At 40.2% G+C, this 25,570-nt stretch overlaps 2 protein-coding genes across 5 annotated transcripts; one reads left to right on the top strand and one right to left on the bottom strand.

The window, feature by feature from the left end:
• On the bottom strand, positions 1-17,011 carry lrit3b (leucine-rich repeat, immunoglobulin-like and transmembrane domains 3b). 4 transcript variants are annotated; one of them, XM_080293478.1, is made up of 7 exons: positions 16,790-17,011; positions 8,882-9,256; positions 8,723-8,808; positions 4,944-5,237; positions 4,803-4,862; positions 662-702; positions 446-584 (listed from the first exon to the last, which is right to left on the bottom strand). In XM_080293478.1, exons 1-6 carry the CDS (start codon positions 16,897-16,899, stop codon positions 677-679), a joined length of 951 nt encoding a protein of 316 aa, XP_080149604.1. In that variant the 5' UTR covers positions 16,900-17,011; the 3' UTR covers positions 446-584; positions 662-676. The 4 variants fall into 4 exon arrangements, with proteins under 4 accessions (XP_080149603.1, XP_080149601.1, XP_080149602.1 ...); XM_080293477.1 differs by lacking the exon at positions 662-702 and having other exon boundaries at positions 1-584; positions 4,793-4,862; positions 16,790-17,010; XM_080293475.1 differs by lacking the exon at positions 662-702 and having other exon boundaries at positions 1-584; positions 16,790-17,004.
• A 1,609-nt stretch (positions 17,012-18,620) lies between these two features.
• fam241a (family with sequence similarity 241 member A) lies at positions 18,621-23,930 on the top strand. The gene is made up of 2 exons (XM_026151826.2): positions 18,621-19,169; positions 23,330-23,930. Exons 1-2 carry the CDS (start codon positions 19,020-19,022, stop codon positions 23,618-23,620), a joined length of 441 nt encoding a protein of 146 aa, XP_026007611.1. The 5' UTR covers positions 18,621-19,019; the 3' UTR covers positions 23,621-23,930.
• Positions 23,931-25,570: the final 1,640 nt, after the last annotated feature.

Genomic DNA, 25,570 nt, shown 5'->3' with positions numbered 1-25,570 from the left:
TTTTTGTCTTATGTTTTTATTTAGCGAGTAATTCACATTAACTGCTGCAACACTAGAGCTTTAACAAACAGTAACGTTTATTTCCTTTATTTTCCCACCGCCATGACCTCCGCTCTGTAACAAACACTGAGAAACTTCAGCAACAGTAAATCAAATTACAATGGTCAGGTAGCCACAGACTAGATCTATATCATGTTCCTGTCTCTTTGCATCTGCTGATTTCATTTAGTATTTTCTGACGTGCTCCAAAAAAGTCACGAGGCTTTGAGGTTTCTTGGCCTGGTTACTGGAAAATGGTGTGATACTTGATAGTATCTGATTATCCTTCACTGAGGGGACGTTGGTGATAGCTGACATCTGGTATGGTTTCCTGTACTTTGATGGGGATTTGGAGGAAATCTTTCTGGACTTCTTTGGAAGATGGGGTAGTTTTGTGATTCCCATGACTTTCAGTTTAATCAGGGCTTCAGAAATTCCTGCCATGTTCCGGGCTTGGCAGCGATATTCACCAGCATCCTTGTATGATAACCCGTTCAGGCTGATAATCGACCAGCGGACCCCCACCCGCGGAGATTCCTGCATAACTGGAACAGAGAGAGTTGTACAATCTTAGCTCTCGGCACCCTACATTTAGCTTTTTGCTTTTAACTTAAAAGAGTACCTTACAAAGGAAGTCTTACAGGCCTGGGTACTCCTGAGTCCCTAACAAACCAGAGACCCAAAGAAACTTTGGAGTTACACATTAAAACAAGATGTAGTTAAAAACTTTAGGAATGAGCTTATAAAATCAAAAGTTTCACTTGATTAAAATTTGGCCCATCTCATGTTCAAAATTATTTTCTCATGCACCTCTGGGCTGTTTTCATTGTGCATTCCATCTGTAGCTCTCTCAATGGAAGTCCTGTTCTGGGTGCTTGCACTTGTGCTTCTGTGATGGATGAGTGGTGAGTAAGAAAATATTATGTCTGTGTGGCCAAAGTCTCCTGTACTTCTGATGCAGTCAATCCGGCTCACAATAGCCACATAGCTCAGCTCATTTCTAGTGAATATTCTCTTGCAAGTGCCTCCGAGGGTTACAACAGAGCCCGATCCTGTGAATCTGATCCAACTTTAGCTTTAGAAAATAGGAATTTTTCATATTATTAAAAACGCTTTGCTGTAGCAGAAACCCATCGCCACCAAATAATCATCCATCCATGTTCTTACACAACATGAAGATCATCTCGAACGGGAGATTATTTCAATCACTACTATTGGTAATGCATAACTGTACTCATTGTACATTTCATTGTGTTTCTATATAATATTAATTATCCTGAGTCAATTTGTCACATCTCTGTCACAGAGATTTGTTTAGAAACAAGTTTGTTCCATCCGCTATGTTTCTCATCAAAGGAGCCAAACTCACTAAGTTGTATTGTGATCACTACTGAACCGCTGTTGTTACTATGGTACAGTTATTTTGTTTGTAGCTTGCTTGTTATGCTGTCGTATAGTATTTTATTGTTTATTTTATAGTTTATAACCTAGAAGTATAAGTTAAGGAAAAGACATTTTGTAATATTTACTTTATGTCTGTTTTTAGTTTTATGGGGGAAAAGATGTCAACCATTGGACTAACAACGAAGTAAAAAGCCCTGAACTTACTTCTGCCTCCAACATTCGTTGAAGTCGTTAGCTGTCAAAGAGTTATGGTAGTCATGTGACTGAACTTATGATAAATCCTGCTGAGGTAAAATAGCATAAACTGCATGAAACATGAAAACTATATTCATATGTGATGGAGTTACTGATAAATCGTGTGAAAGTACAACATAAAAAAGGAGAAAATGAAATGATGTGATTTTAATGAAGTAACCTCCTCCTTAGTTAAAGTAGGTGAAAACTCAGAGAGAGAGAGAGGCTGGACATTGGTTGACTGCATATCAACAATGACTGGAGGGAGAAAGAGAGGGAGGAGGGAGAAGGGGAGAAACTATATAACAACCCCATGCAGACAGAGTAAGTTGTCCTTCCTCTAGTTCTTGTGATGTTCAAGAAACACGGCCTGAACATCTGGCCCTGGGAGTCCACAGATTAAATTAAACAGTACTTTTCACACTAAGGAGATACTAGTGTCAGGCTGATCCATGTTCCAGTCCAATTCTCCTACCCGCATTTCCTTGACCTCAGTGATGTTTTTATTGAAGTCAAGAAAAAGAGGTTAGAAATAGGAGTCGGGAGACAGGGGAGACTTTGAGGCACACCCTCGGGCCAGTCGGAAAGGTGATTGGGGCAGAGAGGAAACATCTGGAAACACAGCTGAAACTCATCAGGAAAGCAAGACGAGAGAAGCAAAACTAAACACAGCGCACCTGAGACCAAAGACTGATAATCTGTGTTTGGACTTTTTTAGCTTTTTCATTTGCTTTTTCAAAGGATGTAGACTGATGCACTAAGCTAACAAACAAAGAAAAAAACAACACTTACATGTCCAGACATAATCAGTGTTGGTCAAGTTACTTGAAAAAACTAATCAGTAACTAATTACTGATTACTTCCCCCAAAAAAGTAATCCTGTTACTTTACTGATTACTTATTTTCAAAAGTAATTAGTTACTTAGTTACTTTTTAAAAACACGATTTACAACCTGAAGAGGTGATAAAGTGATAGATCTTTCAGCCCAATTCTACTTTTTCTACATAATCCATCATACAAAATGTAATCAAATGGAAAAGTCTCTTTTTAAAACTTGTTTTATTAGTTTTAATCTTTTAACTTTATGCATCAAGCAAACATTTAATTATATGCAACATTCTCTGACTGGAAGAAATTAGTTTAACATTGAAACCTATTTTCTACACATTCCAGCTCATAAAATAAAATATTTTTTGTGTTTACACTCAGTCTTTCAAATAGATGCAAGTAAAACACAGCAGAAAATAAATAAAGTCAAAGACTCAGCGGTCCTGTTGCTCTATTTTCACCTGTAAAGCAGGAGTTGGGTAGGCGGAGGTTTACCCTGGTGCAGGTGTGCAGCGGTCAGTGGAAGGATATGGCAGTGTCTCTGTGAGTTTCCCATTACGTCGTAGCTACTCGGTGCTTGTTGGAAGTTTAGGGGTTTTTTCGCTGTAAAAAGAAGTTTTCTTCCCACGCACAGCGGACACTAATGTTTTTGTCACTTTTTATGGAATCAAACTCAAAGTAAGGTCAGTACTTCCACGCTTTAAACGCTGCACGCTCATACTCTCTCCCGCACTCGATCCACTATTGATCTGCACACAGCTGTTGTCACTAACGTCGCACTTGCTTACGTCACTGTCGTGAGACATTCTCGCAAAGAAATCACGGTTTTAGTAACGCAGTAACGCAGCGTTCCTACGGGAAAGTAACTGTAATCTAATTACCGATTTTGCAATAGTAATCCCTTACTTTACTTGTTACTTGAAAAAAGTAATCGGATTACAGTAACGCGTTACTGTAACGCGTTACTGCCCATCTCTGGTCACCACACCCACGGTGTGTGTGTGCAAGTGTTGGGGTCCGACGTCACAGTGTTTAAAGTATTTCAAAAACTTTATCTGTTTGTCAGTGTCAGTGAGTTTTTGGATGTCTATGTTATGAGACAGGGAGTGCTTTCATGGCTTTCATCTGGGGTCAGGCTAACAGGCTAGTAACATCTTGTAACATGTTTTTTGACTAAATTCATCATGATATCTACTACTCATTACAACTATGAGGAGAGCCAAAAACTACGTAGGTTCAAATATTTGACAAATATGAATTTAAAAAGTCCAAACACAGAAACTCTGAGTCAGACTATGACAGCTCTGCTCTCAGCTTTATGATAATAATGTACATTGTGCACGTCTTCCTATTAAAACAGGGACTTTGGCTTTTATGAGTTAACTGATCTGCATATCAGGTGATGCTGCAGAGTAAACTCCATTGCTACTTCTACTATTACTTTTGATATTAATTATTAGTGGTAGTAATCATAATATTTCCAGTGCTGTAGTAAAGTAGTGTACAAGATTACTTTCTGCAGTGAATAAATAAAAAAGTAATAAAGGCCATAATATTGACATTTTAAATTCATCAGTAATGATCCACTTAAAATTCCCAATCTTTAAATTTAGTGCATCGCAGTGCTGAGTCTCACATGCATTAATGTCCTCTGACTCCGGTATTAACTGTCAGTTGTTCAAAACTATTGCAACCATGGAGTTAGGGAACCAAGGGATAAGGGTCTTTCCTCCCCACTGCTGTCAGACTCCATAATAGAGACTTTAACTGATCAAGCACACACATCCATACATATGCAATAATACTAAGTGCAATAATCCTTTCTGTCATCGTTGTATTTTTACTCAGTTGTATATAGTATTTGTATTTGTATTCTATTTTTATCTTATTGTATATTTATTTTATTTTATTCTACTGTATATAGTATATTATTTTATTCTATTCTGTACAGCTGTGTACTGTATTTATTCTTATTGTATTCTAATTTTTGCCTCATAACTTTTGCACTGTCCACTTCCTGCTGTGACAAAACAAATTTCCCACGTGTGGGACTAATAAAGGTTATCTTATCTTATCTTATCTTATCTTATCTTATCTTATCTTAAAAACTGGTCAGAACAATGAAACAGCCTACCTACAGAAACTGAAGTGTTCACTGCACTTCAGTTCTAAATACTTTAAATACCTTCTCCGTTATGGACGCAAATACAGATACAGTACTTTAAGTAGTAAGACAATCTGAATCACTGTATGAAATAAAAATGTTTATTAGAAGCGACAAAGCACCTGCACTTACAACTCTCCAAAATCCTAGGCAGCTGTTCAGAGTTGTCAAGGTTGTCTTGTTGGCAACAATCTGTACAGAAAAACAAATCACAGCATGACTCAACTAATTCTCAAATGTTAGTGACATTACTTGACACCCGAGCCAGCTTACTTGTGTAGGTTGAAGTTTTAATCCAAGTCAGTGTTGGCGTTGGGTAGCCAGTGGCGTCACAACGTAGGATTACATTGCTGCCCATTGGGGAAATTACCCTGGTGGCCGCAGGCTGGACTGAAGGCCTCATACAGCGGGACAGCTCAGCTTGGGTCTGCAGCAACTCTGACTGACTCAGAGACTTACTGCACATCAGCAACTGGTCCATAAGAACTACAGTACTCCCCAGGGTCATGGACAAAGACATCAGCATGGAGATCTGGCAGTCACACAACCAGGGATTGTCATGGAGACCTGGGTATCCAAGACAGTTTAACTTATTCACATTTAATGTCATTTGTTATTGTTTATTTAACCTTCATTTAACCAGGTTAGTCCTACTGAGATCAAGGGAAACCTGGTCTTCAACCGTGCCCTAGGTTGTACTAAGGGCAATTGGCCCGTTGATCTCAATGCTCTACTAGGAGTGTACAAGCTGAGAAGTTCAACAAGATAGCTGGGAGCAATGTTATTTATAATTTTAAAGGTAAGTAATAGTATTTTAAAATCAATACGGTATTTGATGGGAAGCCAATGCAGGTCAGCGAGGATAGGGGTGATCAATCAAACCTGCCAGTCAAACCTGCCAGTTCCAGTTAAGAGGCGTGCCGCCGCATTTTGAACAAGCTGCAGCCTGCGGAGAAGGGTAGATTGGAGGCCAAAATAGAGAGAGTTACAGTAGTTTAATCTAGAGGTAATAAAGGCATAGATACGTTTCTCAAGATCGTTACAGGGCATGTAAGGCTTAGCCTTGGCAATTTGGTGTAATTGGTAAAAGCCAGATTTAACTACAGCGGAGACTTGTTTATCGAGTTTAAAAGAACTGTCTAAGAGAACACCCAGGTCGCTTGCAGTGTCAGAAAGAAAGGTAGCAAACAGCCCAAGTGAGCCTGTTAGTTGGCCCCTAGGAATATGGCTGTCGAAAAAAACAATTTCCATTTTCTTTTCATTTAAAATGAGTGCGTTACTCAATAAGCAATCCTTAACTTCTCTCTTACAATCAAAAATCAGTGTAGTGACGGTAAGACATCCTCAGTCAGATGAAAGTAAATATGAATATCATCTGCGTAACAGTGAAAGGAAATTTGATATTTTTCAAAGATGCGACCAGTGTTGGGAAGGTTACTTTTAAAATGTATTCCATTACAGAATACAGAATACATGCCCCAAAATGTAATCTGTAACGTATTCCGTTACGTTACTCAATGACAGTAACGTATTCTGAATACTTTGGATTACTTAATATATTATCATGCTTTTTACAACAACGTGAATGTACTGTTGCTGTGTGATTTATTACTGTTACTGAAGGTCCACGACTCCGAACTGTAGTAAAGGGACCTCTGACTAATACGGCGGGGTCCCTGTCGGCTCGTAGCCGAAAAATAGCTTTACTTTGTTGTGTGGGTCAACTTTTCTGGCGAGAGACAGAGCGAGGCGTTGAAAGGCTGCTCCAACGGAACTTATTGTTTTCGGAGGAAAACACGAACACGGTGTACAGTCGAGTCTTAATAGCTTACTTACAGCTGGGCTCGTCAGGCACTCTTCTTGGCTGCAGTGGTTATTATTATATTTACATGCTTCCAGCTCCCGTTTTTCCTCGATGACAACTCGTACCTTTCCACTCCCCTTTTTCTCCCTCCTCGCGCTCACAGACCCATAACGTGTATGGCAGTCCATTCTCCCTGCAACACGGACTACACTGCCCATGATGCTACATTCTTTAGAGCTATGCCTGTAGCATTCTGCCTGTTAGCTTAGCACAACAACAACAACAACAACAACAACGAAAAGGCGCTCTCTCACCCAGGAAACACACAGTCGCAGAGAGAGAGAGCGTCGCCCTGTAACCATGGCAACCGTAACGCTGCCGCCTGGATCAACAGAACGTAGCTGTCAAACAAAACCCAAACAGTCATGACCCGCGACAATATGAAACAGGAAAGTACCGCAGTGTAATCCATTTATTTCAACAAAGTAACTGTATTCTGAATACCACCTTTTTAAACGGTAACTGTAACGGAATACAGTTACTCATATTTTGTATTTTAAATACGTAACGGCGGTACATGTATTCCGTTACTCCCCAACACTGGATGCGACCTAGAGGTAACAAATACAAAGAAAACAACATAGGGCCCAACACAGACCCTTGGGGCACACCACAGGAAAAGGGGGCAACAGAGGAAGAGTAACTTCCCATCATAGCAGCGATGGACCTTTCAGAAAGGTACGTCCAACTTCAGAAAGGTAACCAACTAAGAGCACTACCCTTAATGCCTACCATGTGCTCTAGCCTCGTTAAAAGGATATTGTGGTCCACTAAATCAAACGCTGAGGACAAATCAAATAAAACTAAAACCGCTGAGCGCCCTGAATCAGCAATTAAAAGGTCATTGAAGACTCTCAACAATTCCGTTTCCATACTATGACGTGTTTGAACCCAGACTGGAATTTATCAGTGATGCTATTCACATCTAGATAGGCCTGTAGTTGCAAAAGCACAATTTTCTCTAGAATTTTAGCCAAAAAAGGAAGTTTGGAAATCGGCCTATAGTTTGCAGGGTCATTTTGGTCAAGGCTACTTTTTTTAAGAACAGGTTGTACTACCACATGTAGTATGTTACAAGAGTAAGTTTGATGTTGTTCTGACTGTAATTTATTCCAAGCATTTATTGCCAGAAATCTGCATGCTTCCCAATTCAGTCGGTGTTCTGTGGACTACAAATTGCAGAAGATCCATAGATCTGTGATTTTAACTTTCATGTTTTCAACAAGATGTTTCCAAGAGTAGTTTTATAAATATTGAATAATAATGGGACGCTCTTTTTTACTTACAATACTTGAATGACTCCTCTATCTGTACAACTGCCTGTGAGATCATTTGCAAACCACTCAAGTGCTGGTTGAGAAAAAACAATGGTTGATAAGCCAGTATCAAATAAACAACACTGCTTCTTATCAAGAGTTTCGGTTATATCATTTATGACCTTGCGCAGTAGCAGTACAGCAACAGCAGCAGTACTGTGATTTTTTATGGAAACCTGACTAAAAGGAGACAAGATGGCGTTAATGGCCAGAAAATCTTTAACCTTATTACTGACCCGAGATTCAAGCACTTTACCAGAACTGAGAGTTTAGAGATCCATCTATAATTATTTAAAATACTAGGTTCACTTTTCTTTTAATAGAGGAGCAACAATGGCAGATTTGCAATCCGAAAGAACTTTATTTGTAACCAAGTAGGTTGAAAATGTGACACAGTGGTCCAATTATAGTTTCAGCTGCTAGTTTTAGGAGAGCTGGTTTTCAAGGATTAAGTTCTTTTAGCCCTCATAACCTCTGTTGTTGTAAAGGGAGTCAAATTAAAAACCTGGGTACTGCTACTGCTTCTTTCAGTCGAATTGTCAGAATTAAATAAAATAAAAAAAACAGAAAAAAAATTATTAAAGAAATATACTAGATGGAAAATTAACTAGATTATGACAAGATAATAAAAACTTTATGGCCATCCAGAATTTCTTTGAATTTTTAAGGCACTATGTTGCAGAAAAATATAATTGAAGTAAAAGTACATTTGTTGTGGGCAGTCTATCCTTTCACTGGCACCACGCGTTAGTAAAACTATCCCTTAATGTGCATTTCACTCACTTTTTTTGACTTAATGATGACCACAACTAATAGATATCAACTGTACAATAAAAGATTATGTCTTACTATTGCTCCAAAACATACTGTACCCAAAATTCTTCTTTCCACTTGCCCTTCACTTTGTCCTGGAAGAGGAAACCAAAGATCCAGCAGCTCAGCTGGTAATATAGTCAACCTATTGATAGAAAAGGAAAAGAGAACTGAAAACTTGAGCAAATCTGTTGAAGATTTTGTGAAATTGGACCAACCTGTTGCTGGACAGATCCAGATATGTGATGTTAGGAAGGAAGAGAGCAGCATGGGCTGGAAGACTGGACAAACGATTGTTATGTAGACCCAGAGTCTGGAGACGGGGCATGTCTCTGAGTCCCTCCCAGGGAAAGGATGTTAGGAGGTTCCCATCAAGACGGAGCTCTCGCAGGGCTTTCAGGTTGACAAAGCTGCTTGGGTGGATCAGAGTTATTGAGTTATAAGTTAGCCATAAGAACCGCAGCTCTGACAGGTTGTAGAAGGCTGCCCTGGACACCTTGGAGATCGGCGTCTTTTCTAGACGAAGTTTGACCGTGTCAGCTGGGACACTAATGGGAACAGCTGTGATTCCAGGGTCACTGCACTGGACCAACCTGATGAGTTAAAAACAGGAGTAAAGTCTGAATGAATAAATCGTATACAAACAGGCAGATAAAACATTATGATCTGTAGTGACAGTAGGGAACAAGTTAAGGCTTGAGAGGTGGAGGTGTGCACAGGAAGAAGCACGACAAAAAGCAAGTCAAGTGCAAGTGTGAATGAGAGCGAGGTGGAATAGAGGTAATGGACTGGTTCTTATATAGCTCTTTTCTACTCATAGCACTCATTCATCCATTCACACCTATTCATTCAAGCACGTTTTTCTATGCTTTTTCTATTTAAGTGCTTTCTGTCACGGCACTGGATCGGTGTCCCAGTGTTTGTGTTTTTGGTTTACTGTTCTTTGATTATTGTTATTCATGGTTTTGATTATCTTTTGTCTTAGGTTCTTCGTGATCGTACTTCTCTCTCCCTCAGTGTATAGTCTCTATCTCCATGTTTTCCCGGTGCCTTTCCTGTGTTCCTCGCTTCATGTCGAGTCACCCTTGTCTCTGTGTTCATTCATCTCCTGTGTCTCCCCTGTCAGTCGTGTCTCCTTGTGAAGTCCGTGTCTTTGTGCCTGTCTTATGTTTCCTGTTTTACTTTGACAGTCTCATGTCCTGTCTTCAGTGTTTTCAGTTTTGCTTCCTCCCCATCTTATTATGTCAGAGCTGTGTTTCCCTCCTGTTTCCCATTCTCTCATTATTCCCTGGTGTATTTAAGGCCTGGGTTTTCCTCTGTCCATTGTCGTGTCATTATACCTCACATTGCTGTGTGGTCCCCTTCTTGCTCCTGGTAAGTCCTAGTTCTCTGTTTCTGGCTTAGTTTCCTAGTTTTGAGTTCCGTGTTTCTAGTTTCTAGTTTTCTTAGTTCTTTTTTGGAGATCTTGATTCAGCAATAAAGCTGCCTCCCTTGGTTTATTCCTGTTTTTGAGTCTTGCATTTGGGTCCTATTCTGCCTGCCACACCACACTAGCCATCACAGAATGATGCAACACTGATCTAGTTAAACTTTTTAGCCCTGTGGCTATGAAATTAGTAACAATGTAACAGACTTAAAGTTAGGTCCGCTCCTAATAAGTCTTTGTTTTCTCCGTCTCTCCCAGTCACAAGACCTTTTAATCAACAGCAATGCTGACTTCTGGACTCAAATCTGCAATAACACTTTCAACTGCATCAAAAACACAAACTTACAACTCATGGCACACTGCACAGGTGACAGATTACACAAAGTACGATTTACTGAATTAAACAAATTTACATTCTACTCTCAAAACACCCCTGATACTTACTTGCATGCCATTTGGCACTGCACCCCAGTTAGACACTTTTAAATTCAAATTATGGATCATCTCTCACATGTATCTTAGGTGACTTAACTATGCAATTGCAAGGTTAATACACTTTTGTTCCATTTACACCTCTAAATATCACCAAGAAGGTCATCCTCGTAAACTGTAAGTAAAAAAACTTTATAACAATAAAGCAATGGAAAAATCTTCTAACAGACTATTTATATCTCTAAAAGCTTGAATTCAGGAGACACACAGATTAGGCTTAAAACGTTCCTTTTTGTACATAGTCAGAGCCAGAACAGATGACCCTGAATCCTCCTTTAGTTATGCTGCAATAGCCCTAGGCTACTGCCATCTTCCAATGATGCGCTGTTTCTTCCTCACTCACTTTTTTCACTCATTATGTGTTTATACACCAATTTGAATTTAATCATAAGTTATTATTCATCTCTGGCTCTCCACAGTATGTCTTCTTCCCCTCATCCCAACAGGTCATAGCAGATGGCCCCGCCCCTCCCTGAGCCTGGTTCTCCCACAGCTTTCTTATTGTTGAAAGGGAGAGTTTCCTCATTTTTCAATCTAATTGTTGGGGTTTTGTCTTTATTATTGTAGGACTTTTGCCCTACAATATAAAGTGCTTTGCGTGATTGTTATTGTGATTTGACGTGATATAAATAAAGTATTAAAGTATTTGTACTTCATTACTTCCTATGACTGCTGCTAAATATAGCAAGTCATAGTCCTAGTATATAAAAACAAGTATTGAAGCCAAAGATTTAAAACACAAGCACACAAAACCACGAGCTGTGCTTGTTGTGCTCTTGCGATCAGGCTTCTCTGATAAAACAGCACAATGCATGCAATTAAGAAAGTTGAGCAGATATTCTTTGACTTCTAGCAATCAGACTAATTTAGCAAGCTAGCATTAAGCTTAAACCCACAAGATAAAACTGCAGTTGAACTCAAACCTCTGCGGGACTCACACAGGATGCAAGCAACTATGTCACACAGTGAAACTGAAGAAAGAAAATGAAAGCTTGAAATACTAAAGTAATGAAATAAAGAAAAGGATAACTGAACTCCAGAGTATTGCAATTCACTACTGAGAACACCAAAAGCCAGACTGAAGTAGAGTTGTTCCTGATGCTAACACAACAGCCTGGCAGGTGCAGTAGATGTGGCAAGTTAGGAAAAAGAACTATTGTTAATGTGTGATCATCTCTAGAACTGCAAGGGATTTCACAGATGTTCACAGATGTTCAAGAGAGTGAATATCTGAAGAAGAATTGCTAACAGGTGACAATGAGGCTCAGAGTCGACTTTGGCCAGGGGGGGAGAAAGCTGGGCAAATGAGCAAGAAGGCATACGAAGCAAGAGCCTTTACTGATGGCAAAGAACTAAAGACCTAAAATATTAATGGTATATTCTATAAATCAAGGACAATCAGTATAAAAGAACACTATTCGTAAACAGTTGACTGGAATAATAACTGATTTCATTATATAGTAATTGATCTGCTGCACTTATTTTACTTATTTTACTATTTTAAATGCAACTTTTTCAAATTAATTTGTTTAACATATGTTCCTTTTTAGGAAATACTTTCAGAATATACCATAAAATGGGTTACACGTAACAAATATGTAAAATATACCATTAAGTATAAGCAAAATCAGTTAAAAACAACAACCTCCCTACGCCATTTGGTATACATGAGGCTTGTTACTGTCATTGGTGACATCCTGCTCTGTGATATATTCCATATTTATCAAGGCTTCCAACTCAAAGGTTCGTTTTTCTTTACATATTAGCAATTATTGATAATGTTACTTCGATAACAATATGCAGCCGTCATGAGATTTCTGCTATGTGAAGAACCGATCTGCTTACTGTTAATCATTACAGTTTTATTAAGTTTTATTATCTTTATGTCAGTTTCAGTGTTCTCAATTAATACCAGACGTATTAGGAATCTGCTAAAAAGAAAGGCTCCGTTTCTTATTGCCAATAAAAAAAGTGCTGACTGTTGAATATTATTCAGGAAACCCGTGCATGTTCAGAAGATGCTTTATTTTGGAGAAATCGATGGGGAAATGATATTTGTTGTTCTTTTGGTGCAAAATGATCAGCAGGTGTCGCTATTTTAAAAGGAAAATATTAACACTCTCAATGATAACCCTTACTTATCTTCCTATGTTGCCCAGTTTTATCAAAAGATGTATTCTTGATGTAACAAACACCCAGTGCAGAACATTTCTTAGGGAAATTACAACATAATAACAGGTAAACTCACAAGGAATTTAAAGAAACATGCAACACGAAGGCCTGCCTGAAATAACCGATTCCATAAGAAACCCTAAGACAACAAATCACCAGGCAATGACAGATTAACAGGAGAAGTTTACAAAACATTCATCACGGCTCCTTTTCTGCTTGCTATGTTTCAAGAATCAACTGATAAACAAGGAACTTCCAACATCATCACAACAAAGAGTGATTACACATATTACAAAACTGAATAACTGGAAGCCAATTAGTTTACTAAATAATGATGCAGAAACATTTGCCTATAATCTTTGCAAAGAGACTGAAAAAGGCCACAAAATAATTGATGAAGAACAATTTGGATTCGTAAAGGGAGACATATCAGCAATAACATTAATCTTCTATTAGACAGTTCAGTTAAGCTGTCTCCTGGAACCTCTAAAAGTTTGATTGGTATAAGACAAAGACGCCTGATGGCACCTTCTCTACTCTTGTTAGTAATACATATAATGGCGCATTACGATGAATGATTGTTTTGGGCACCAGTTTTTGGAAAACAGTTCAAACTGTCCTAAAGGATTATCTTGTTTTAGGATGAACCCCTGAGCAACTGAGCAACTTCATGCAGCACCAAATCAGCCCCAGACCATCACACTTCCTCCTCCATGTTTGACAGGTGATGACACACACTGTGGAACCATCCTTTCACCTACTCGACGACAAAGATCCTGTGTGATGAACTGAAGATTTCACATTTGATCCATCGGTCCATAATACCTTCTTCCAGTCTTCAGCAGTCCAGTGTTGGTGTTTCATGGCACAGACGAGCCTCTTTGTCTTGCCTGGCTTTCTCGCTGCAACTCATCCTGTCAAACCTGCAGCTTGAAGTCTTCTCTTCACAGCTGAAACAGACTTTCTTACTACGAGCACTGTTAAGCTGCTTGAAGCTGTTGTCCTGTGAGCCGCCATCACATGACCTGATTCAGTCGTGTCTCTGGGTCTGTCAGACTCTTCCTGTCACAGTTTGTTTCATAGTGCAGAAGGAAACTGGACTCACTGACACCTTGACTTTCTTTGCAGTCTCTCTGTAGGACAGACCTACATTTATAAGAGTTATGATGGTCCGTCTCTCTTCCATTGTTAATTGCCTTTTTCTCACCCTGTTTGTACCAACACACTGCTTTCTGCAGCACAGTACTGTTCAGCTGATGCTGACGAGGGTACCACAGTGTGTCCAACACTGCTTTATGCAGACAGAGAAATTAGTAGCACCAGCTTCCAAGGCTGATCAGCCTCCTTTGCTGCAGAACAGCTTTAAACTGTTAAATCACGTTGTGTTCCCTAAAAAAGACCTTTTTTTATTATTCTGAAATGTATGTTATATTTCAGTTTGGGGTAACCTTAGCTTTTTTTAACCTCTGGCAGTTCACCACTTACCTTTGTACCATTTCAAGCTGTTCATTGGACTTGAACAACTTGAACTGCAATAAAAGTCTTTGGCTTAGAATGAAGTTGGTTTGGAAACATATTCAGCGATGCTTCATCTCCTGCTTTGCGTTTCTGTAGGTGCCCCATGCTAGCAGTGTCCAAGCATTTTTTTTTCCCCTTTTCATACCGCGCCCCCCCTGCAGTGGCTCTGCAACCCCCCTAGGGGGCGGGCCCCACACTTTGGGAAGGTCTGCCTTAACCAATGACATCTATTTGTGCAGGTGAAGAAGGCTTTCTGTGGGTGTTGCATCTTCACCAAACAAAAATGGAATCACTGAGCCACACACGGGGAACATAGTTGTTTCTCGTTTACTGAACCTTTTGTAGTCACATGTTCACAACATCACAGTGTCCGTCTACTTCCTACATCAAATCAAATCAATTTATTTATATAGCACTTTTCACAGGATAAAAACCACAAAGTGCTTCACAGAAATACATAAAATACATTAATAATAAAACACACAGCACAAATCTAATTAAAAGCCAATCTAAATAAATGAGTCTTAAGCTGCTTTTTAAAAGAATAAATACAATCAAGGCAACGTAATGATGGGAGAGCATCCCACAACCTGGGGGCCACCGCTCTAAAAGATCTATCACCTCTGGTTTTAAAATATGTTCGAGGGACTACCAACAGCCTTTGATTAGAAGATCTCAGGCTGCAAGAGGGAGCGCGGGGTTCTAAAAGATCAGAAATGTAAGCAGGGGCATCACAATTCAAAGCTTTAAAAGTCAAGACCTTCATGATATATCACAGATGAGATGACAAGATAAAAAACAATATACTGAAGCAGTCGACAAAAACACGGAGCACGAACAGCGGCCAAGCCGAACACAGGCGCCATGTTCATCATGTACATGACGCTCTTCTGTCTTCTTACATGACATTTACTTAACACAGCACCAATACCACCTCTCCTGGCCTTGCTGGTATAACAACACAAAATGCCCTTTCTCACACCCATCCCACTCCGTGTGCTTTTCCAGAGCAATAAACATGAACTAACAATGCCTGTACCTGGAAATAATAACTGTTATGCATACCCATACACGTATACATATATTTATATAAGCAAATGCTTCGTTACAATATCACATCTCCTCCGCCCTTAAGTCAACTACTCCTACTTGTCTACAAACAAATGCTTATACTGAAAAATGCTTAACAAGGAATTAACACATAACTATGGTAACCATACAACTGTACATATGTTTCTTTTTTTAATGCTAACTAGGACGATACGTCCTTCCTGTGAGATCAGACTGCATTGTTTGCTCTATTCCTGGAAGATCTCATTCTATCTAACAAAGTCCATTAGAGTCTCTGGTGGACGTCTCTCTCTCTGGGAACGTTGCAACACTGGTGCCACTGAGGAGTCTACAAGAGCCGGAGTCTCCGGAGCATATGGTAGCTCCTGGGGCTCCGATGATGGTTGTGGCGTGGTGCCCACCCCTGATGGCAAGCAGCACTCAGGAATGGCTTCCATGTCATGTAATGGCTCCACCTCCCTGTCCGGTGCACTAGGAACAGTGTCTGCAACTCTTGCTCTCGCCTGATCCACACGTTGCTTCACAGTTTGACCCGATTCGATTGCAACGATGTAAGACCATCGAGGGAGAGCTCATCAAGGCCAGTCAATGATCTCACAGTGACTGCTGGAATCCACTTCGGACCATAGGAGTAGTTTCTGATGAACACCTTGTCCCCTGGTGTGAACTTCTCAGTCTTTTCTAGATGTCACGATTCTCTTTCTGTTTGTGCTGCGTTTTTGTTTTCACATCAGGCATGAGCAGTGTTGGAGAGTAATGGAATACATGTACCGCTGTTACATATTTAAAATACAAGATATGAGTAACTGTATTCTGTTACAGTTACCATTTAAAAAGGTGGTATTTAAAATGCAGTTACTTTGTTGAAATGAATGGATTACACGGCGGTCTTTTCCTGTTTCATAAGGCTATGAACTCCATATTTTTGGTTTCCATGCCGGTGGAAACCCAAACAAAACACTCATTAAGAGGCTCTCATGTCTGTGTTTCAATCTCGCAGCCCATGTCACCTCTACTTGCAGCCTTCATAATGACGTAAAGAAATATTTTAAAAAATTATTCACAAAATGATTTAATATGAAGGCAATAGGCAGAGTGTTACAGGCATCGCCCTAAAGCATGTAGCCTGATGAGCAGTGTAGTCCGTGCTGCAGGGAGAATGGACTGCTGTACCCGTTACGGAATACGTTACAAAATACATTTTGGGGCATGTAATCTGTAATCTGTGGTGGAATACATTTTAAAAGTAACCTTCCCAACACTGCCAGTATCTAATGTTATAAAACAGCACTGCTGTTCAGCACTTATACTATTGGCCCTACTGATACTCGGTTGTCACAAGAGTACTGCAATGTGATGCCACATACTAACAAAATGAGCAGTGATCATTGAGAAACAGATTACATACACATAGAAACACAGAAATGAAATCTGAGCCTCACTTAACCTGAGTTCTGCTATTCCACTTTTCCCATCATGGCAGGAACATAAGGATGGACAGGAATGGGCCGCTAACAGAAGCGACTGCAAAATGTGAAAAAGTACCAGCAGATGCATCCTTTGTCAAATTAACCTTACAAAAACACAGCCTTTTGTATATCCATGTTAGTAGCCCTATCTCTCTGATGTTGTTTCCAAGGTGCAGAGTGAAAAGGAATCCCAGATTAGCTGGGATTACGCTGCTTACGAGTGGCATGTAATCCCACACTTCAATCAGAATAACACATTAAAACATCGGGGCCAGCCTAAGGCTTTTTGAACCTTGTGGGGGGTCCGCCTGTGCACCGCCTCCTAATAGTTTTGTACATCGCAGCATAAGCATTAAACAGTCCTGCTAATGTTTTCACACACACCATGCTGGGGGTGGAGGTGGTTGAGAGGAAGAGGAGTGAAGGGGCACTGAAGTATTGTGGTTAGCACAGGACGGTCAACATCAGCTGGAGCCTTTGGAGTTTCCTCCCACAGTCTAATGTTAGGTTAACTGGTTGAGTCCATATCATTATAAGTAAGGTAATACTAGTGCAGACATGTTAATTAAATCAAAATAACATTACCAATTACATGGAAAATGACACCCGTGACAGCACTTTATTGTATCAGTGAATTAACGGAAACACCATTTTTACTTGTTTTACTGCCCCATAAATGCACATCACCTCAAAACTTTAAAACTGTACTGCTACATTACAAAGTAGCACAAAGCAACATACAAAGCATGTCACATAACTCAGCAGAAGCACACTGAGACACCACATACAAGCACAGGGCTCCTCTCTGAAGGTGATGCAAAATGATGCACATCCACACCGGTATTTAATGGGTTCTACTTTAGACTCAGATTTAGTTTAATCATGCTGATAAACTAAATGAACGCGAGTGATCACATACCTAAGGAAGTCTGATTATGAAATCATTACATAAAATAAAAAGGTTTTGTTTAAATTAAAAAAATAAAGTCATGAAAAACGTGGTGATGTGGTGGTTAGCAACTGTTGCCTCACAGCAAAAATGTTCTGTTTGGGGCTTTCACAGGTTCTCTCCGGGCACTCCGGCTTCCGTCACATCCAAAGACTGTGATTAAGTTAATTGGTGTGTTAGCCCTGTAATAGACAGGGCGTGTGCCATCTGTTTCCCTGGGACAGCAGCTTCAGCCCACCCAACATCAAATGGATAAGCAGAAGAAAAGTGATGGGCCTATTTCCAAGCAGACATTTGGAGATTTACTGAAACTGCACTTAAACATGACTCCCAACTGTAAAATTGTATGAATTAACTAATGTATGCTTATCTACCCAAAATGTTAGTAATAGGAACACAAATTTTTGGCACACTACCAGGAAAAAAATATATGAAGATGGTTAAGGCCACATTAAGACAAAAATATTACTGATCATTTTGAGAATAAAGCTGAAATTCTATTCCAGAAATTCAAGGAAAAAAGTGGAAATACTATTTTTTAAAAATGTGGAGCTTACAGTTGTTTCAAGGCAAACTGCTGCTATACCCTGTACAAAATGTCTTGTGTAGATGAGTTAGTGAAACCATACCTCAGAGTCAGTTTTAGTTTCAAGGAAACGATTTAAACACAGTGTGGTGATGGGTATAAGGGGGTGAAAAAAGTCAGTGCAGAGCGTTGCATCTGGTCACAAGGGAAAAAACACACAAACATGGATTTGTGCAAAATGAAATGTTGCCAGTGGACAGGATATCGTGCAGTAAAGAGGATGGAGGACAAGACATGATAAGACAGCTGATCAGTTTGTGTCGCTGACTCATCTACACGAGGCTGTTTGTACAGGGTATAGCAGCCTTGAAACCACTGCGTCTCCATATTTCGACGTATTTCAGCTTTATTCTCAAAATGACCGATAATAATTGTTTCCTTAATGTGGTTCTTTTTAGTGGAGGAAGCATGTTTCCATAGAAACAAGCTTCCATACTATTTGCCGTTTTTCCGAGCATTTCCACGACTGTCTGGCTCAGTGTTCCACATAAGTGAAGGGAGATAACAACGCTGTCATTACTTTCCTGCCCTGTAGGTGGCGCCTTGTCACAGGGTCGATGAAGTTTAGACGCTTAAAAAAATCTGCTGGCTCCCGAGATCGAGAACGCGCTCTGAGTCGCTTCCCCAGCATGTGTTTACTCCTAAAAGTTCCTGTCACTGTACTAGCAGGACTATGTCTGCTGTGACGCCTCCTGTTCATGGCCGGCATGTTTCTCATCGACGTGAGTTAGAAGAGCTACCAACGGAAAACCGGAGAAGACAGCATATTCCTCCGCCTGTCCAGGGTGGAAGGCAGGCACCACTGCACAGCCAGCGGCACCGGGTAAAGCGGCCGAGCGGCGTTTGTTGAGCTAGCCGTAGCCGCCTTTTTCAGATTTCATGCTAACATTGTGGCAAACAGGGCCGAGTTGTCAAGATCTGGGAGCGGTTTCACCGTGTCGGCTTAGCCTGCCGTCAGGTCTAACTTTGTTTTTGAGCTTTATCTGTTGTCCTAACGTAAACACTTGAGTCAGATTCCATTCAGATGTTATTTTATTCGAAGAATTAAGCAAAGGATCCGCGGACAGGACAGGATATAACTTAAGTCGGGATATTATAGAAGCCATGTAACATCATACAATATGAAGTTAACGATCCCGTCTTCTTGTAAGACGCATTGCTTTGTGTCAGAACACGCGATTGATCATTGAACCCACAGTAAACTTGATCGGTCAAAGTACACCAGTGGCAGTGGGCCCTACTTTAAATATCACAAATCCTCTGTTATTTCTAATTGTTTTCTTTATTATTTCATTTAATAAAGAAAACTGCATCTATTGTGGTGTTATTAGTTCAGCAAGCGAGTTTTTAATCGACTGCTGCCTTATTAATGAGCAACGGTAAATGTTCCAAAGTGGAAAAACAGGCATTTCAAAACTGATCTGCTCATTGTTTTGTGTTTTTGGAAATGTCAGTGTTTTAAAATTTCACTGCATCCAACATCTGTCAAAGAAACATTTAATATTTTACAGCATCCACTTTCCAAATGCAAAAGTAAATAGATGATCTCCAATAATCGGAGGCAAACAGCCCTGACAGCAGCGTGTCTGCATGTTTAATGAGAGAGTTATCAGCACTCTGAAGCCTGTGCTGCTGAAAACGGATGTTGTAATGCTGTAGATGTTAATAATAATCCAGTGTCCAACCTAACAGCCCCAGGTCAGTGGCTCAGAGCCCATGTACATTTTATTGGCCTGTAGAAAGAAAAAAAAAGCCTTTATTCTTATATTTTTCTAAAGCATTTGCTCTCCGGAGTGTAGGAGGACCCGGTTCCACATTAAACTCTCATCGTCACTGCTGCTGTTGATTTTTCTGTCTTCCTGTTGGGAAACTGGTGGGCTCTTTATCCATACTTTCATTATTGCAGGTCTGCTATGGTTGGCGCTATAGAGTGATGCAGTGAAACAATGAATTTTTATAATCGAGTTATTCCAAGTACTCGATGAATCAGCCCTACGTTATGCTTGAGTTGAGTTTTCTTCTATATGAACTATAAATGTGATGCTTTTTCACACAAGTGCCGACGTGGAAATGTAAGCTCGTATGTAGACGTGATACGTGCCAGCAAAGCTTTGATTTGCTTGACAAAGGTCCATTAAATGATCTTACTTTTTGAGCGCAGTCTTGGCCTCAGTAGATGTGAGTGTGTTTGGCAGGGACTAAACCCGGGCCTTGCTGTATTCTTTCACATCTCGTCACCACTGGTTACATCTGTAATGCAGTGTTTCCCACAGAATTATGTAGCATTTGGAGCAGTACCATAGCCGGGGCCACCCACAGACACTTTTTAATTCATTATAAATACTACCACATTAATCGTCATAGTAATTTGTATCTTCCTAGCTGAATGGATTCAGCATTAAGCTTTGAACTGTATCTAAAGGGACACTTACTTTATCCTCAACCAAACAAACACGAACACACATAATCGTGTTTGATCAGCGTGTTGGTTTGTCTGTAGAAATGCCACGCTGGAATGAAGTTTTAGCTTGACTTGTCCAATCTTGTCGAGTCTTACTAGTCCTACTGGTTGGTTTGCTATCTTGGGTGAGATGCTGCCTTTATGGAATCTGAACTGTTACAAAAGCGGACAGTATGAGAACTGTGCAGTAGGGCTGGGCCATATTATACCGTTCACGATAATACCGGTATAATGTTAGGCAACGATAGGAAAATGAAATATCGCGATAGAATGGGAGTAAAACGCGCATGCGCAGTGCCTTTGTTTTCATACGCACATGGCCGATTGTTGAGTGAAACAGATGAACCAGAATTGGTTTGTAAAAATGGTGCAACTTCCGTGATGTGGAACTGGTTTGGTGTTTGTCCATCAGATACACAACAAAGCACATTTTTTTGCAGAACATGCAAGCGGCCGTTGTTATTGTCGTATTTGTCGGACTAAGATGCTCTTAAATCTGGGAGTAATCTGGGTCCTAAACTCCGTATGCTTCAGGTCAAACAACACTGCAGCATCACTTAGAGTTAAAAACTGTCTAAATTCTTTCATCTTTAATAAAACGATCAGCATTGCTGCTTTACCAGGTGTAACTATAAAGTTTAACTTCCAGGCATCCATGAAAACAAAAGTTATTACATTTAACGGAGTTAGAAGTTAGCAGGAAGCTAGCGGAAGTTAGCTCGCTAGTTTCGCTAGTTACCTAAGCATGATATAGCATGTTCTGACAGAGATTTCTGAAAAAAATCAAACGTACAGCTCTGCTATCACTTCCAACATAAATGAAGACAGGAAACTAAACAGCAGTGACGTTTGTAGGGTTACTGAAGTTGGGCTAGCTGGTATATAATGATGTGCTACGTGATCGCTAGCGACACAGCTATGTTAGCATAACATAAACAGTGAAGCTGGAGGACGAACACTAACACTTTTCCACTTATAAAAGTTAACGTGAAGGTTCTTCATGGTTAGAAACAAATGCAATCGCATGGCAGGATGCTGTAAACGGACCAAACTTCAGTCAGGAGAACAACTGAGATAATCCATCCACAATACGAGGTTAGTCATTAATATACTGCAACAACATGGGAATAGAGCAGCTGCCAGAGAATTCAACATTAATGAATCAATGGTACAGAAGTGGAGGAAGCAAGAAGAATGAGTTTAATAAAGTTTGATTTATCTGACTGCTTTGTTTCGCTTAATGTGCCTTATAATCCCGTGCACCTTATGGTCCAAAAAATACGTACTGCACACTGCAGTTTAATGTTGCAAAGCACCTCTTTTTAACTTCAGTGGATATTATACATGGTTATGCTCAGGATATGTCAGCCCATTTCTACTGGAAATGCCTTTTGGTTAAACTTTCAGCAAGGAATTTGCATTTGCACTGTTACATTTTTATAAAGCTTTAATGTACATAAAAACCAGCTTCTTGTTTAAGTGAAAATAAATGGAAGGTTGTCTTTTTGCGCTAGTAATGTTGTGGAGTTGTATTTTGTCTCGCATCAATTATATCGTCGGTTATATCGTTATCGCAAATTTTCAAATATATATCGTGATAAATATTTTTGGCCATATCGCCCTGCTCTACTGTGCAGCACAAATGGAGGCTGTGGAGAGAGACTGAACTACTACACAGTTAACTTCTGCGTAGATAGGCTTCTAGACTCAGCTTGTAGCATGTTCCATTAGGTGCTAGTACCAGGTACTTTGTATTTTAAGTACCTACTCAGCTGGGGTTGCAAGCAGTCTGAGACGATCCAAAAATGTGACATCAGAGGACTGCATGTCACTGATTGCCTAGTCATTGGCATCACTAGATGAGGCTTTTGTAGGACACAACTTTAGACCACAAAAATGGGAGCTCTACTAAGTTGCCTGACTTTCTTTAAATCATAACAGAGCGTCTTTTTTTTACGCTGCAGCAGAAACAGTTGGAGCACACTGCTGAATAAGAGCAGTTCATTAGTAGATGCACATCCAGTGTGATAGCCACACTGCTCTTTAAACCGGTCAGCTCACTTCTCTGGCTAAGCTAAAACAACAGCACATCATTACAGATACAAAGAAGTAACTGAGCGTTATAATTATGTGCTTCTCAAAGCTTCCGCTGTCACTGACTGTAGCTCTCTGCAGATCTCCACAGTGCAAACACATTGTGGCTGTCAGTTTCTCTACATACTGTCTATGTATAGTTTAACATTTTTATTTACGTTTGCTATTCATCTGTTCACAAGTTGAATTATTCTGAGTAAAAGTAACCTCTGAGGTCAAGCGTGCGCATACTCGTTTCTCACAATGTTTCTTTTCATTTTTTTCACTTAGTCGAGTAAGTGGTTGACAAAAATCTTCACAATCAGACATTTTCTTGCCCAATATATTACAGGATGCACTATAAGCTGTCTTACATTTTATACAAGTGTTGCATTAATTTACCTGCCATCTGAATTTAGGAATTCGTAAATATATCTTTGCCTCCACAGACTGATGTCAGCCAGAACCGCCCTCGAACTGATCCCAGTGCAACCTGGTCCCGCACGAATGATCCCAGTACCAGAGAGCCTCTGTTGGACGACTGTGAGCGAATGGGGACTCTGTTTGGTTCGCTCAACAAGTGTCTGCGGGGAATGGGCTTCAGCCAGATGTACTTTGGGGACAAAATAGTGGAGCCGGTCGTGATCGTCTTCTTCTGGCTGCTGCTCTGGTTCCTGGGCATCCAGGCCTTAGGACTGGTGGGAACTCTGTGTATTATCATCATCTACATCCAGAAATAATGTTGATGATTTGAGTGGTGCTTGGTGAAACTCTGGAGAGGCCTGTACTTATACACTCTTGGTGATTTACGATGCTTTATAATTGTGATTGTCCATCTGGAGCCTTCACTTGCTTTCCACAGTTGATGCAAACAATGGAGACTGATTAAAGAAAAACCAGCACAGAGCCAGATTAATGGATTTGATCATCTTGCAGTATTTACCACAGAGGACGCGGCGTCAGTTTGGGGTATTTTTGTGGCTGGTTTGATTGCATGCACGTTTATGTTCATGTACATTTTTGGGAGAAATATTAAATGAATCCCACAAAGATGATTCACTAATGTTTGCAGTGCACAGTTCACTGTGAACTGTGTTGAGTGTAATGCTAACAGTGTCTCATTTTGGGCTGGATGTGGTTGTGATTGTGTGTCTTTATTTGGACAGAGAAGGGCTGATTTATCGAGTGCATGAGTGATGTAGAGGCCTTCATGCTGTGAGCACAGTAGCTGAGCTCTGGCTCATCGTGCTTCACTCAGTCCTCATTCTGCATCCACATGTTTCTGCATCAGGACAGAGGAGGAGAATCCCGATGCATGGAAGTTACAGTGACCTGATGGGCTTCCAGTGTGTCAAAGATCATTCCACAACGACACAATCTGTTGTGTGTTTTCTCAGCCTGCACAAATATGGCGACTGTTTTCTTTCTTTCTGATTTTACAGTTGTTACGAAGCAAATTGAAATGTAATTTCCAATGTGACAATAATGAGACTCGGAGCTGCACGATGTGACGATGTGGAATTTTGACTTTGACGCATACCTGCACCCTCACACAGCCTGCTGAAAACAAACCGTGTTGTGCATGTTTAAGAGTAACGGTAACATGAACAACTTAGCGGTTACGCTCAGATTTCAGGTTTATATGGTGGAATTGTAATAACAGCGCCCTCCTCTGGTTGAGTCCTGCACTACACCTGGCCTGTCAGATTTATGCAGAGAATCGCTGTCAGCCTGCATGACCACACAGTGCATTGTCCGTTCTAACAGAATTTGCCTTGATATCAAATTATCTAAATTGCCATCGAACTTTGAACTCCCATCAGCTCATCTGAAGACTTTATCGGTCATGCTAATAGTGAACACAGTCCGTAATCTCTTAATATCGTGTCATTGCCAGAAACACCTTTAGTCTCCTTTGCAATGATTCTGCAGGATTTTATTAGATGGTTAAAATTATTTGAATAGATTTAAAGTGAATATCATTAATGGAGTGTTGTCGCACCCACACCCACATAGTATGACATGCATGCTGCTGGGAAAAGGAGAGAAAAGAAGAGACTGAAAAGTTTATTTCCGCCTCCAGGATGACCAGAAGAGAACACACAGTTCACCACAATGTAACCAGTTTACTTAAGAGCGAGGTTATCTGAGCACGTAATGATTTAGTGGTTCTGGAGTTTTTTTCTTTGACTTGAAAGTGGAAAAATTAAGCTAGAATGATACACTGGTGAACTTTGAGGACTAATTCCTGCCCCATGCAGCTGATCAGAGCCACTGCATGGTCTCTGTGGGCAGTCGAGTATTTCACCGCAGTCTTCCACTTTGTGTTTGCTAGTGTGGTAGAGTGGCTGTGAACATCAGGCCAGGATGTTGTATGTTCCTAAACTAAATGCGATAGTGAAGATATTGTTATTTTGTTAAACACAAGTGTGTGACAGCGTGTTCAGCTGAAATCCTAACATCGCACACTTTAATGTGTGCTGTGCAAACTAATCTGTGACCTCTCGGGTTTCCAAAGAGCTGAATGCTTAAAACAGCAAATGCTGATGTGAGTAAACCCTGGACTCGCCTTCGCTCTTGTCTCAGGTTATTTAAGTATATTTGTGTTCAGACGTGCAGGTGTCTACATTAACTACACTCTAATCATGGGGAATGCATAATCACAGATGGTAAGCTACTGGTTTCCAATG

The sequence above is a fragment of the Astatotilapia calliptera genome, chromosome 19, assembly GCF_964374335.1.
Source record: "Astatotilapia calliptera chromosome 19, fAstCal68.1, whole genome shotgun sequence".
NCBI classification, from domain to species: domain Eukaryota; kingdom Metazoa; phylum Chordata; class Actinopteri; order Cichliformes; family Cichlidae; genus Astatotilapia; species Astatotilapia calliptera.
This window is presented reverse-complemented; position numbering and strand designations above follow the sequence as displayed.